Genomic DNA, 16,334 nt, shown 5'->3' with positions numbered 1-16,334 from the left:
AAATCTCTCAGGATATCTGTGGAGATCATCTGTGAGCTGATATAGGGAAGAAAGATACCAGAGAATGGTATGTGTAAAACTAACAGAATATTTGGGATCTGCCCCCAAAGACGTAAAAACCGAATTGTAAAAAAGAGCAAAATTATCAGAAGGTCTTGGGGATATGAAATATTCATTTCCTCACAGAAATGCAAGGTTAACAGAACAGTAACAACCTAAATATCAAGGAGGGAGGTAAACCCAAGCATGGGAAAATAGGACATGTAAAATGAAGGATTAGGTGAAAAAAGAAATAGGTGACAGAAATAAAACAACATAAAACCTGAGAAAGAAACTCCAAGAAGACAGGTCACTGAGAACCCAAGGTTAGGGACACAAAAAGATGAACGAAGTTCTTGTCACCCAGAAAAAACAGCTCAGTAGTTTCAACAGGAGTTGTAGCAATGTCGTGGGAGAAAGTTTGGACCCTGTAACAGTTGACCTCCAATTGCACATCAGCAGATAAATCTATCATCAGGTCACCTGCCATTGAGGCCTGCAAAAAATGCTAGTCACTGTTTTAACTCCTGAAGTGGTAAAGTGCAGTTAAGAATACATTGCACAGAAAAGTTTCCCAAAACTTGAGTGCAGAAATAGAGTGATATGAATTAACAGATAAATACAGAAATTGAATCTGGTTGAAAAAAAAAATTAAATGGAGTTTAAAACAAACCATTTCATGAGAAAAGCAAAGTCAATAAATAAATAAAAAGCATTTATAAACTTGAATGCTGCTTAATGAGAAGTTCAGAAGAGGAGTGTGAGAAAATCACATGTTATGTTACTATTATTTGAAGGATGATGCATGATGAATTGCATGAGATAGACATTATAATATACTAATTCGAATTAGAAGAAAGCAAGGCTCATGACATGCATAAAGAAAGAGTTCACACATAGAGAGCAGTATTGAATGAGAATAGCTATTATTGTGAGTGAAGGTAAGTACCACATCAGAAATACATTTTAAGTGTAGAAAAGCATTAACTTTCATACAATGCTTTACCTTCATTAGAATCCTACGTTCATACAGTGGAGAGGCTGGTGCAATAGTTGCCAAGATAGGCATTCTTAAGAAGTGCCCAAAGAGAACTCATGAAGTGTAATAACCTGAAGTACAGTGTGGCACCACGAAAGATCTCACTTCATCTATTGAAGGTATACTTTTCACCCACTGGAAAGATGTATGTTGCTAAATTGTGACAACAACATGCAAACAGCATAAAGTAGCTAAGGCATGTCAGATTCTATTTGAGCATTTGTCTTCCAGTCTGTCGTAGGAAGGGTCCCAGATATCTTCACCTCAATATCACGAAGAAGAGGGAACATTTGACAACCATTCACTGAGTGATGAGCTCGTGAGAATCTAAATATGTTCTCCAACATGTAAGAGAAGCATCAGTAAAAATTTTCAAATCAGGGTTGTTGAGAAAGCAGAAGAATGCCACCTGAAGTGTTGTCTCTGTCAAACCACTAGGTAAAGTTGATTTGTAGTGAGAGAGGATGGTAAAATCGAAGGGATCCCAAATGAGATTCTAGTAATCATGTAATACCCACTGAAAACAGTGCATGTGAGCATGATCCAAGGTCCTCAAAAAGAGATAGAACCTTGCATGCAGGCAGAAAAGAAAGGAACTTGGCTTTGAAAGCCAAGAGTTACATTAACTTCAAACAAAGAGAGGAAAGTCATGCCCTGCCAAGTTCATCTACCTTATAACATCTCCAAATAGATAAGATACTGCATCATGTAAGATAGAACTTCTTCAGCTTGGCAGGCCACATAGAAGCTGCTTCCCTTAAGAGGAAATGTGTATGATTGTAAGAGACTTGTTGTGAAGGAGCTAAAATGAGCCAATCGTCCACATAATAATGCAGCAGCAAACCCTGAGAGAAAAGAAGATGACCAAAGGCTCTGAGAACATGACAGAAGATGTATGTCAATTCCAGACTGAAAAGTAGAATAGAGAACTGAAACACTCGGCCCCCAAGAACAAGCTGAAAGTGTGTCTGGATGCAGAAGAAATGAGAATATGAATGCAAGAATCCAGAACATTGACCTTGGTCATGAAAAAGGCGGGAGTGAACAACCAACTAAATGTGAGTAAAAACTCCACAGTGAACTGCTGGATGATGAGGTTGAGTAGATCAATGACAGGATGACAAACCTTGGTCAACTACTAATAAAGTTTCAGAGGTGTAAAATACTTGTTTGATTGCATTCTTGTGGGAAAAGATCATAAATCCCCTCTGAGAGATGCTGGCATGAAATGGGAAAAGGTAGAACTAGAGAATAAAATGGGTTATGAAGATAAAGGAGAAAAAAAAATCAAAGAAAGAGTCCTTCTATTATAATCCAAGGAACCCAGAAGTCTAAGGTGAATGAGTTACCTGGCAATCTGACAACTCACTACAGGAACACAGAAAGATAGAACCAACAGAACTATGGAACAAGACAGCACAAGCTTGTAAAGGAAAAAATAAGACAGTCTTGTCTGCACATTGCAAAAACAGAATGTCTTAAATAGGGGCCAAATGAAAGTCTCACAAACAGAAAGCAACTGGACATATATCAGACAAAAGGAATTATTGAAGCCAAACTCTACAGATTACAATGACATATAATAGCAGCCGGCATCACTGGTGGTTTTCCTACTAAGTGGCAAAACCCTTTGATATAGAGATAATATTCTGTGGGTACCTGTAGGAGCCAAGAAAAGATGAGTTTCCAACAATAACAACAGATGTTAATATAGAATAATTTGACAATCAAAGCAATGTGCAATATAACAATGATCCCAATTCTTCATCAGTTGATGAGATAATCCTGACAGTAGTTCAACAAGGTTTAGAGAGATAATAAATAATCAGTACTGTATATTGGGTGAGATGAATCCTAGAAAATTGTGAACTGTTCAGGTCGAATACAGATTCAGTTCTAAAGCCCCAAATTTCCAGGAGCAAATGTATTCTTTAAGATTTGGAATATGCTTCCACCTGGCAGTTGTTGTAAGCTAAATCACATAGTTCAGATAACAATGGCAGACAAGTCATAGCTGTTTCTTCACATAACTTAGCAGTAAACATCCCTGCATGAGCCATAATATCAGTGGGCAGAGGTAGAACTAAATTATTTTGCATACTTAAAAATATCTAAGGATAAACTAGAAACACCACACACACTTGATAAACAAATTGAAGAAAAGGAGGCTCAGGCAGATGATCCTAAAGTAGCCTCCTGAGAAGCCAACAGAATAAAGGAAAGCACAGGAAAAGTTAATCTAAATTCTCTCCTAAATGTCCAGGATTGTCATCAATTACAGTCTAAGAGCTCCCTGAAGGAACCCCACCAAACTGAACATATGTCTCCATCTCACTACTAAGTAGATCACTGATAATCTAAACTGAGAATGACTCCCCCACACACAATGAAATAGTTGAGCAATGCTAGATATCAAATATGTGACTTGCCAAACAGTGTTTTCTGGTGTATTTTCCCAAACATCAATTAAGTAACACAAAGAATGATCAATGTTACTCCAACAATTATAGTACAGAAAATCTTATTAGTAAATGTTTTGTTGAGAAAAAGTGATTATGTTGTCTGAATTTGGTGTTTACAATATACAGTACCAAAGTAGAAGGTGCATTGACATAATGGAGAGCATCATGTGACAGACATCACCGAGAACAATTAAGTGAAAAATAAAAAGTTGAAGCAAGTGAAAAATGATTATTTTCCTAAACTGAAAAATATATTTCTAATAATTACTTATGTCCTACATAAATAGCTACTGTCATTCAATGCTGCCCTCTATATGCAAAACACACTTTTATGCATACCACAAACCTTTTATCTCCCTGTAACTGGAACTGACTGATTTCAATACTTCTCTCATGCAAATCTTCATGCAACAATCCTCCATCAATAAGTGTCACATATTTTAATTATGCATGTGACTCCCTCTATTCAATTAAACCAAACTATTATTTCGAGTTTTGAGAGAAGATGGGAGCACTAAGTGAAGAAGAAGAGTTGGAACTGTGAGAAGGTAAATACCTATTGGAAATACATTTTTAGTACAGGAACATAACTTCTAGAATCCTATATTGAAAAGATGGAGGGGCCAATGGCATGATGAGAAAGAAGCATTCTTCAAAAGCATCTAAAGGAAACAATCAGATGAAACAGATTCTAAGATCTGAAGCTCCCTGTTGACTGACCCATGCTCCCAACCCTGAAGGGAAGCATTCATGAAAATGTGTAAATATAGATGAAAAGGAAGAAGTTTGATACCTACTGATGTGTAAGTCTTGTACCATCACCAATATAGATTGTTGGCCAGGGTAAAAGGATGGGGAATAAAAACCATCAAAAGATCCCTCATGAGATTCCACTGATCATGAAAACCCTACATATATGCTCGGCATAAGGGGATAAGGGCTGCCCTGGAATTTCACATCTCAAAAAGTACAGAACCTCGTGAACTGTAAAAAGAGAGCAGTAAAGGAGTGAAGAACTGAAAGCTCCATTGAACAAAGTAGAAGAGGAGAAGGATAGGCCTAACTGAGGTGGCTATTTAAAAAGAATGGACAAGATATTGAGTAAGTTGCTGAAATGACTTCTCAATCTTGATTAACCAGTCCACTCAAACTACCTCCAGGAGCACCTGTTGAGTGTGATGAGTAAACTCATGTTCAGAATGAGCTAACAGTAACCAGTTGTCAATTTAATAAAGAAAACACAACCCAAGAGGATGCAAGTGGCAAGAAAATATCATAACCATCCAACAAAAACATAAAAGGCAAAGCAAGCTCAAAGAGTAGTGCACAAAACTGATAAACCTCCCTCCAAAAATAGTCATGACTTACAAAATATCATGATATGCAAACAAGCAGTTGTGATGTCCACATCGGCCATCCATAAACTTGGAGTAGAGGCCCACCTGAGGGTGAGAAATGACTTCATGATGAAACAGGGTATATTGAGAAATTGACTGAGGCAAGATAAATCGATTATATGCCACCAGTCTCCATTTTTTGGAAACAACAAAAAGCTTGAAGAAAGATGATGAACAGGTCCTTAGTCTTTTGAGACAGAAGGTCTTTTACAGACTCTGACAGATGCCAGGTGATGGTAGATCTGAGACAAAGGAGAGGAAAAAGAAATTGGAGGGCAGTTTCTTCTGATAAAACCCAAGAATTCACAGATCTGTGATAAAAGATTGCCAAATGGAACACATTAACTGGGCCAGAACCCACTTGGTAGTCAACAGTGCTGTTGATGATGTATCCATCTATGTCAAATAATAATAAAACAAACCCCTGGAAGGAGGAACATGTAAAGACTGAGACAGACTAGGATAGAAAACATGAAGATGAGCTAATCATGCTCAGACTGTGACAAATGTGCTAACAAGGGGGAAAGGGCAGAGTTTTGATACACAACTTACATGATTTAAAACATTCTACAAAAAAAAGTGGTCATATGTAAATCCTTGAGATAAGGAGCAGCAAATGAACTTTGAACAAGACTGCATCTCTATTCAGATCAGCCCACAACAGAGAAATGGCACGTGTAAAGCAGGAGCCAAATACAACAATCTAATCAACATGGAGATAATATGGGAGAGTCTTTTCCTTGAGAAACTGTCACAGTCTCAGTGGATCACTTCAGAAAGGAGATGGATAGGAAATAACTACTATGGAAGAGAAGTACAAACAAGAGACTTAAAAACTGTGCATGGATTAAATGCACAGGAATATCAGGAACTGTCCTCCAGCCAGGTAAAATCGATCTGACACTAACTAATGAGAGTCGAGAAACAAACAGTCAGCCTGATTGTAATCTAATGCAAACTCACCTGAAGACCATGAATGGTGAGTCATGCTAGAAACCATAACCAACTGTGATGTGAATTGCTCTGCATTAACCCTCATTACTATTCAAATTGAAAGTTCATAACTTGATACAGGGCAGTGGGTGACTATAAAACCCTATTTTTATAAATATACCATACCAGGTTATTCACTACAGGTATGGCAGGGATGGGCAGCTATCTCCTTCTGCAATATGGTCTGGGGCACACATGTTTATAAAAACAAAATATCACAAGGTTATTCACCTGCAAGCAATCTTGTGAACCACTTCATCTGTAGATTTCAAGATAAAGAATACCTGATTAGGCATCACTTGCCACAGAGCTAGATCCATATAATGATGAATGAAGAGAAGGCTCCTGAAAAGAAAAGAAAGTATGAATAGAAACTTATCAGTTTGAATCACACTAAAATCTGAGGAATGATCACAGATGCTTGAACCTCCTAAACAGTAAGTGATGGAACCAAGAGGGTGTGAGTAACTGATAATTCTATAAAATAAAGTCTTAAAGAAGAAGGCTGGGTTCAACTAATATGATTGTAAAAAAATACTCTCAACTGAACAAGAAATTCAGTAGATCTAAGGAAGGACATCTCCAGTTTGCTTAACCAGCCTACTTAAGCAGCTGCGTGTAGCTGGCCAACTTAGGTTTCGAATGAGTCAGAAGAATCCAGTCATCTATGTGACAGTGAAAAGTCTACCCTAGAGCATGAATATGTTGAGCAAATGCCTTTACTTCATAAAATAAAACATAAGAAGTTGAAACAAATCTAAATAGTAAGACTTGAAATTAATAAACTACCCAGAGATGGATAAACAGAAGATAAGCATGAAACCAGGTACTTGCAACATCTATAAACCTGAAGGAAATGCCCCACTCAGGGTTAGAAAATACTCTATGGTTAACCTCTAGTTCCCAGTTTCATGGAAACAATAAAAAATTTGATAATAAGAAAACCTGCTGAAAGATGGAGAACAGTGTGATGGCCTGCTAAGATATCAATTCTCGAACCACTTCTGGCAAACACTGACTGGTTACTGGATCCCAAAAAGGAGGGAGAAAAATGGAGAATGAAGATATGAGAGGTGGGGATAGAAATGGGGTAACAAATCCTTCTGATAAAACCTGAAGAACCAAGTGATCCATTAGATATTCACTGCAGAAAACGTGAGGTGCATCTTTAAAAAAATGGTGAGAAGAGACACCCTGAGAATAAGGGGTAGGTAAGGGTTGGGAAGGGAAAATATGTAAAATAGTAATAAGTGTCATATGGCTACAACTGACACAAATGTGCAATAACATAGGTAAATCGTGTCAAAAACATACTGCGACAGAAATGGAGCCATAAATAAATCCTGAAAATAATTCAATGGTAAAAGTGCTCAAAGCCAAAATCATCACATCACAACCTGGAAAGTCACAACACCAGTGATACCATGTATACAAAGTCAGAGACAAAGAAGACAAATAGCCTAGTGTGGAAGAAAGAAAGGGTATTCCTAGAAAACACTTCAGGATTTCTGTGGAGATCTGAGAAAGGTAGTGTAGAGAAAAAAGATACTGCAAAAGAGTTTATGCAGACAAGATACTGGACATAACTCAGACTGACAGGAGATTCACGAGTTGCTCCCTAAACAGGAATATGGAATCTAGCAACTGTTGGCTAAAAAGTAAGAGTCAGCATGATGGTATGAAAAACTATCTGAAGCCTGTAAGGGCAGAGCATGTTAATCCCATTGCTTAATTGTGAGGCAAATTGATCAGCATGAACCCAAATATAAGGGGATGGTGGATGTGGCCCATAAGAAATAGCAGGAAGAGATAAAATGTCACATACCCAAGAAACAAAATCCAAAAAGACCAAATTAGGTCTAATTGATTCCTCACACAGGGAATGGAAAGGTACAGCAAAAACAGAAGATAAAACAAACAACTGACATCATTGTTATTTTTAACAGGCTATGCCTGTTTGGGAGGAAGTGGGGTGATTTCTGGAGACAAAAACTGGCTCAAGCAATGTTTGATCTCCTAGCAGATAAAGAAAGAAATATCTACCGTTGGGCTGCCTGCACCTAAGGCCTGAGAAAGAACTCTAGTCTCCGGTGTGATCCCCAAACTTTGGAATTCATAGTGCAGAAGAGTTCATCAAATTCAAGTGGTGAAAACGAACAATGCAAATGGAACCAACTGATAGAATTTTAAAGTGAAGCAACTGTCTGAATGAAAACTAAATAAATTTCTAAAAAAAATCACTTTGTGAGGAAACTTAAATTCAAAGTGAATTGTTAAGCAGTTGAGAAGCACATCCAAGTGCACATGTCCTAAACAAGAAATGACGATTTGAATCTTTTAATTCAAATATGGAAGACCAGAAGGCTTGTGACATGTGTACAAATAAAAGTTTGCATATAAGCAGCACTAAATGAGAATAGCTAATTTTATGTTAGAAGGTAAATACCGTATCAGAATTTATCCTTCCACACACTGTTGTTGCAAAGGTCAGGCAAACGTGTGCTTGGTTTATTCTTGGAATATCACACCGTTGTTAAGTGATAGTTTTATATACAAAATTCTATTTATTAGCCACATTATCATTCATGACAATATCAAAATCTTATGTCATTTGAATAATATATTTTAATTTCTTCTTAAATAATTTTCTAACTTTTAAACTAGTAGCAAGATGGATGTAATACAGTCAGTATACTTGCACTGATGGTATCAATTGAGAGGTTATAGGGCCTCCAACTGCTAGTTTGTTACAATATGAATTATAACAGTTTGAAAATGTACAAAACATCGCTGTCTTCAGTCTAAACAATAATAACTAAAAGGTCAAAGACTACAAAGAAGATAAACAATTAGTACTTTACAACCATTAAACAAATAAAAATAATTGTCAAGTATAAAAATAACAGTCTTCAAATTCCCTACAAAATTAATATTTTTGATAATTTAATAATAAAAATACTGATATTTAACCAAGCTTTTAACAACTGTGCATTTATATATATATATATATAAATTAAGTTTTACTTATCTATTAGTTTCAAAGATCTTATCATTTAAGCTCGACTTAAGTATAATTTGTATCTTACCTTCTTCATCTTCAGAGTCACTCACTATCTCCTCCTGCATGATTTCTGGAGAGACAACTGTATATTTTTCCTCAGTTACCATTGTAATAATAGGTAAATTATCAAGTTCTGTTATGGCTTTTAAAATTTCCACCACAGAAACATAGCCTAATTGCTGGGCAATGGATAAAGGTGTTTGTCCTAGCTTCAAGGAAATCATATATTTTGAAGTAAATTATTGATGTTTCCATTACTTGAATTTTCTCAAACTATGTTTAAATAATATATAAATCATTTCACTTTTATAAACAAATCACATTTAATTCTTTACAAAATAATCAGTAAATACTAACTAATCTCTATCATAAAGGATAACTAAGTACTTTTGATTTAAAATGTTAAATTTAGGGCAAATTATGTGTGTACTAATCAAATCTCAGATCTTGAAATTTCTCAAGAATTCAAGGAAAAATTACTCTTTGAATGCTACATCTGTACTGAATTTTATAGCTAAACTAGTTTTCCCATACACAGTAAATGCAGAAAAGTTAATAAATGTTTCATAAGGCTTGTACCTGCAAATGGTACATGTGAGTGTGTACTCTGGTTAATAACAAAGAAAAAAACAAGATTATTTAATTACAAACCTAACATATTATTATTGTAAAGAAGTTAATGCAGAAACGTTGTAGAAGATATAAAACAAAAGTTCGTTACAAATACAAGTGTATACATCTTAACCAACAATTATGTAAAAGTATATCTCATGTAACTAACTTGATAGCCTTTTTAAGTTAAGAACAGGAATTAATAAGAGCTAAAAGTTCAATAATTCAGTTTTGTACATTAATGCATACCAGACATTAACTAAATTCAACGTTTTCACACTTCACTTGCCAAACCATTAAATTACAGTAACACAAAAATCACATAATTTGTGAAACTTACATTGGTAACAGTATTGGGTAAGGCCTTGTGTTCTAATAGCAGGGTGATGATAAATGTGTGTCCCTGCTGGGCTGCTTGATGGAGAGGAGTATATCCATGCTGAGCAGAAGAAAACAAAGGTTTTCACCTTTCTAAAAACGTTGAGTCTTGATATTAGATATTTGCAATCAAGGATATATGGTATTTGTTGTTAGTCTTTAGAAAGTTGTCTTAAAAGAGTGATTTAATGGCTTATCTTCACTCTTCTCTGTTCTCTGTACAACCCACGATCAAGATGCTCCAGAGTTTTGACCTCATATAGATGACATCATTACAAATTACAATTGTCTGTCTTTCATTCTGATCACTTATATTAACAATTAATTATAAATTCTAATAGTTTTAAATCAAAATAACTAATTGTTCCATCCAAGTGCTGCCTAAGAAGTGCAGTGTAGCTACATGTTGAAGGTTAATGAAGTATGTTGAAGGTTAATAGAGTATGAACATAGCTGTAGAAAGAAAACTCTTCAGACATACCGCTGTGGTTGAGTTGATGATGGCAGAATGTTGTAACAGGAACTGTACCATGTGCACCTGACCAAAGTGTGAGGCAACATGTAGTGGAGTATACCCAGCCTTTGTCTGAGGATCAATATCTGCTCCGTTTCGAACAAGAATAGCAGCCACTTTAACATGATCTTCTTGGGCACAAAGATGGAGAGGCATTAGTCCATTCTGTAACAAAACAACTGGAATCAAACTTCACTCTTAAACTCACTTGTAAAAATTGCAAATATCTCTTAAAAAATTACTTACCAAAACGTTAAGCTCATTTGAAATTTGTTTTACATTGTTCATTGAAAACTCATTGCTTAAAGTTTAAAAAAATGTAGTATAATTATTAGTAAAAGTTTCTATATAATTACTACAAAAGTTGATTTGCATAAGAAGTAAATATCAGGTCAAAAATTGGAATAAGAAACATATATTTAGTTTTTAATAATGTGTAAGTAACTGGCCTTGGACAAGAACATCGCCTATCACCTTTTCCTGCCCATCAGTTACAAGGTTGTTCTTTACATGCTACTTACTACTCAAATGTTTCAAGTTAGAGAGTTTGTTAGTTCAAAACTATTTACTAATTGTCTATTTGCTTGTTCTTATGCACAATGCTACAAAATGGGATATCTGTGTTATACCCATAATGGGTATCAATATCTAAATTTTGGTATCACAAGCCCAAAAGTGTACTACTGATCTACTGGTGGGGATTCACTAATTGAAGTACTATCCAAAATTATCATTTTTATCTTCTGTATTTATTCACTCTTCTTAAACAAATGTTTAGGAATAACATTCACAGATATCCTTGTTTCTGTGTGTTACTTTGCAAGATATGAGTTGGCTAAACTGATTATATAATTGCAAAGTTATTTCACCTGAAACAAATTACTTTATTCAGATTAAAGTACTCACCAAAAATAACTGATCTATTGTTAATTCTTGGCATATCACATACAATATTTCAAACACTCTTAACAGATAATTTTATTCAAAAATATAGCTAGCTGTAATATAAAGTTCTTTTTATAATTTGTTGACAGTTTTATCAGGTCCTGTGATGAACCACTCTTGTTTTTTCTCAATGTATATGGATGCCTCTTGCCCATCCATTTATTATACCTGCTGTTCTGTGGCTATAAAATGTGAAGAACTAAATAGTGGCTATTAACACTTTTTCTTCACTTCACCATATCCAGTGTATAAGTTTTTTAATAGTGACTGTAAAGAACATTCATACCAACAGTATGTTGGTACTTTTCACTATGATATAGATCCAGCTCATCTCTCTTTGATTAATTTGTATTTAGAGTTACTTATGAGAAGTTTAACTCTCCAAAATTAGTATAACCTAATAACACGTTGTTTAAAGTGTAGATTGAACTAGACCCTCCCTGTTGTTGTTGGTTTTTTTTCAATTTTGCACAAAGCTACACAAGGGCTATCTGTGTTAGCCAACCCTAATTTACCAGTGTAAGACTAGAGGGAAAAATAGCTAGTCATCACCACCCACCACCAACTCTTGGGCTACTCTTTTACCAACAAATAGTGGGATTGGCCATCACCCTATAATGCCCCCATGGCTGAAAGGGCGAGCATGCTTGGTGCGACGGGAACCTCCCTTGAACTTATAATTTGAGGTTAAATAATTTTCAGAATATTAACTTTATTTATTCTTCCTGCTGTTTTGCAGCTATATAATATGAAGAAATGAATAATGACCAGTGACACTTTTTCTTTACTTCACCTACCAACAACCTGGTTGAACAAAAATCAGATAGAAGTATGTTTCTGTGTATAATAAGTAGACAGGATGGTCCTAAATGAACAAGAATCAGCCTTTACTAACTTAAAAATAGTTCAGTAATTTAATTTTACAGTTTTACATTTCCATCCATTTTGTGTCACATGCAATCATCCACTTGCAGAAAAATAAATACCAAAAAATTCAGGCTTACATTGCAAACATGTACACTTACATCAAGCCCTGAACAGTTGATTTGAAGATATTACTTTTTGTCACACTAAAATCTATATGTTTCTGTAATAATCACCTGACTCTGCTTAAACATGTACATAGTAGTAACCTTATGGAACAAGCACTGTGCTCACCATATAATCCTTATATCTAATTAATAAAAAGTAGTTCTCAAATAAGGAAGTTGAAGAACACCTTATCTATTCTGTCAAGTGTTAGTACTAAAGATAGTGATGTAGAAACTGCAAGACAAACAGCTAACACCACAAAACTTAAATCATTTCACATAAGTATATAAAAAATACTCAACTGTGTGAACTATATGACTCAAGCTAGAAAAAACATTTCGATGCACTCTAAATACACCACTTGATGAAGCGTACAATTGACATACACTTTCCAGAAGAGGTTCTTTATTTTAAATCCAAAAGTTACAGGGTCTTAAAAATACGTGAAAAGAGAAATAGCAGAAACAATTTCAGTATACTACATTACACTACAGATTTAAAATTCTGAATTCCTATGTAGGAAACACCCTGAAGAAATATAACTATTTTAAAGATTTATTCTAACCAATATACTTGATATTTTGAAGAAAAAAACAAAAACTCACAATATGAAAATTTCAATACATACATAAACTAAATCATTAATTTTAAAAATCTCAGATGCTTTATTGTCTCCATTTTAGTATTTGCAATGGACTTAGTTAAAATAATAATTCTGAAAGTTCAGAGTTTCCAGTTTTAACTTCTAGATATATATATATATATATATATATATATATATATATATTTAAATATCACAATATATAAAAGAAAGATATTCATTAGAATACAAAATATTTAAACATTTCATCAATGAACAATTCCATTTAAAAAGGTTGTACAGAATCACCTTTGCTGCTGCATTGACATTAGCTTGATGTTCTATTAGTAGTGTGACCATGTCTGTATGACCACACTGAGCTGCCAAGTGTAGAGGCATGAATCCAGCCTAAATAGAAGTGTAAAAAAACTATTTAAAAAATGTTTGTCTCAGTCTAACAAAAATGTATTATCAGGAGATAGTTCAGATTGTTTCCAAGAAACAGTAAAATTCTGTGATAAAATTTCAAAACCCAAAGAACTTTCAACGAAGTTGAACAAAAATTATTTTTAAATAACATAAACTTTGTGTGTAGAGTACTCGTATAACTACAATTTTACTGGTATCACAACATAATAGTATTACTTACTCAAATTTGATACAACAATATCTTATTACTATCATTCAACATAATGTAACTGGATAAAACTTCCAATATCAAAAACTGTGTAGCCACAGCTAGCACAATTTCATTTTTCGAACCTAAATCCTAACAATATCTGAGTTTTATGCTCTTTCAAATGAATCTAGTTTGATCCTGATTTGGGAACTATCCAGAAACCAAATCACACACATGTTCATCCCCATAGACAATTAGTTCTCTCACGCACAGTACTCGAATATATGAAAATTGATATATACCCTTGAGATATTGCATGCATCTGTATATTTGAGTGTTTTGTTATATTGCCTTCATACATGTTATATGCCTTCACAGTTTTGTTTTGTTATAATTATGCCATCATTGTCAACCAAGCACATAAGAATACCTATAAATAGGTTCACTCTGAGGTTAGCATGGTCACAACTATATGGAATTTCTTACAATAGACACTGGAGGCTTGGAATTTGAATTAGGGACTCATCATGTACCTGCTGGTCAAACGAGGTATTGATTTGTTTATCTTTTGGAAACTTTCAAAGATTGTCTTGATTTTGATAACATAAGAGTCAGAATGTATAAGATATTTAGTATAGGTCTTAATTCATTGTTTCTATCTTGCCATGATTCAGTGTTGAATTGATATGTCTGTCAAGCTTTTGTGTACAACTGTCTTCTATGGGCCTGTAATTCGAATATGTGTGTATTTGCTTATATGAACTTTGGTGATGCCACTAAACATGTTAATTCTTGATTGTTACAGTTTCACAGTCTAGATGGTATGAATGTAGTTTATCACATTAAATTCTATTTAAACATCAGTGATCATCATGTGGGACAACAGGTAAAACTTCCAATATCAAAAATTGTAAATAAACATTTTGATACCACATTAACTTCATGATTCTTAAGTTTTTTAAATACTTATGAATTAATAAATTTTAAAATACTTAAATATGAACAGTTAACTTTGTTCTACAATTCAACACATACCAAGTCTTATTATCAACATTTATAATTTTTTTTGTTCTTTAGCAGCAACTACTTTGTTAAAACTTTGTCAGTTTTACAAATTCAATATGAAGGAATATTGTTATTTACTTGCTTGAAATTTAATGTATTAATTTTGTTTTCATCATACTCATTAATGACTAATACCTTTTAACTTATCAATGTTTGTTTTATTTTTAAAAAAACTGTTTAACTAATTTATACAAATCCATTTAACCAACCACAAAATACTTAGTGTTATATCTTTTACTTGCTTTTATTCTGTAATGATGCCCGAACATTGAAACACTGACATCAGCATAACCTGTACAGAACACCAAAAACCAGTGCAGTTTTGTGAAATATTTCATCATCAACATAAATTTCTTAAAGTAAAATGACAAGTCATTTCACATTAGTAATCTAACAGTTCTCAGTTATTTTGTATTAAGTTACAGTTATTACCTTAGATTCAACATTAACTTTTGCCCCATATTCCAAGAGTGTAGTAGCAATATCCATTTGGTTCTTTTTAGCTGCTACATGAAGAGGGGTAAAACCATTTTTAGCTGTGGAATGGGGTGATGCCCCCTTTTCTAATAGCAATAGCGCCATGTTCACATAATCATAATGAACTGCAACATGAAGAGGTGTCAAACCATTCTGGAATAAAAACAACAGATGAATAAAAAAATGAAATGAGATGAGAGTGAAACAACCTGGTGAATTAATTGGACATGGAAAGAAGCCAAAGGAATTTGAGGGACCTATCCTGGAATAAAAACAACAGATGAATAAAAAAATGAAATTAATTAACTAAGGAAACTTCACAGTGTAAAAAACAATTTGTTAAAGCCCCAGATTTTGTATAACTACATGAACAAGATATACTGAACAAGTTTATGCTAAAATTATTAAAAACAAAAAAGAGGCTTACTTTATAGTACTAAGAATTCTTTCACAAAAATTAAACACTCTCACACTATTAAAACTCAGGGCTGTAAAATGGTCTTTTTTTTTCTGTGGACCAAAACATTTATCATAAAAGAATTTTATGAATTAACATTTCAAGAGTAAACCAAGATATCTATAGATTACATTTATTGTTGATAGAATGGTTAATACAAACCACACTATAAAGATTATGTTTGTTTACAAACATTTGTAAAGTTACTTAAAAAACAATTATTTGAACGCTAAATTTATGAAACTAAAAGCATATTTAATCAGTTAATATCTCATCATGTATTTATTTTATTTCTCACAATATAACACCTTCAAGGAATTAACTTTACATTACTTTTAGTCTTTCTAAATTATTTTTCTTAACTTCCAAAGTAGAACTCTCACAATGTTACATTATAACAGCCCAAGCACAAACCACAACACATTTTTTATGGACACGCAGTCCCACTGAAAGTTTGACCTTTACTCTTCACATAACAGTAAAATAGCTATTCATCTCAGCCAATGTTTTAGCATTGCAACTTCACCAGAGCTAGAGGTACAATAATGTTTGACAGAAGATAAACATTAAGAGTTCAATTAAATTTTATTGTTTCTCAATATTATAACATTATCATAATCATACTTGCAATACACTACCCAGTAATTAATCATTTTTTGATGAA

General features: G+C 33.8%; 1 protein-coding gene across 14 annotated transcripts in view; it reads right to left on the bottom strand.

The window, feature by feature from the left end:
• Positions 1–16,334, bottom strand: part of LOC143255805 (uncharacterized) — a 158,842-nt gene that overhangs the window by 60,026 nt on the left and 82,482 nt on the right. For all 14 annotated transcript variants that reach the window (XM_076512057.1, XM_076512058.1, XM_076512063.1 and 11 more), the window contains 5 exons: positions 15,169–15,366; positions 13,362–13,460; positions 10,463–10,660; positions 9,944–10,042; positions 9,017–9,200 (listed from right to left, as the gene is read on the bottom strand). In XM_076512057.1, coding sequence (XP_076368172.1) covers positions 9,017–9,200; positions 9,944–10,042; positions 10,463–10,660; positions 13,362–13,460; positions 15,169–15,366 — 778 coding nt within the window. The remainder of the gene's footprint in view (positions 1–9,016; positions 9,201–9,943; positions 10,043–10,462; positions 10,661–13,361; positions 13,461–15,168; positions 15,367–16,334) is intronic.

This window comes from Tachypleus tridentatus, chromosome 7 (genome assembly GCF_004210375.1).
Source record: "Tachypleus tridentatus isolate NWPU-2018 chromosome 7, ASM421037v1, whole genome shotgun sequence".
Taxonomy (NCBI): Eukaryota; Metazoa; Arthropoda; class Merostomata; order Xiphosura; family Limulidae; genus Tachypleus; species Tachypleus tridentatus.
This window is presented reverse-complemented; position numbering and strand designations above follow the sequence as displayed.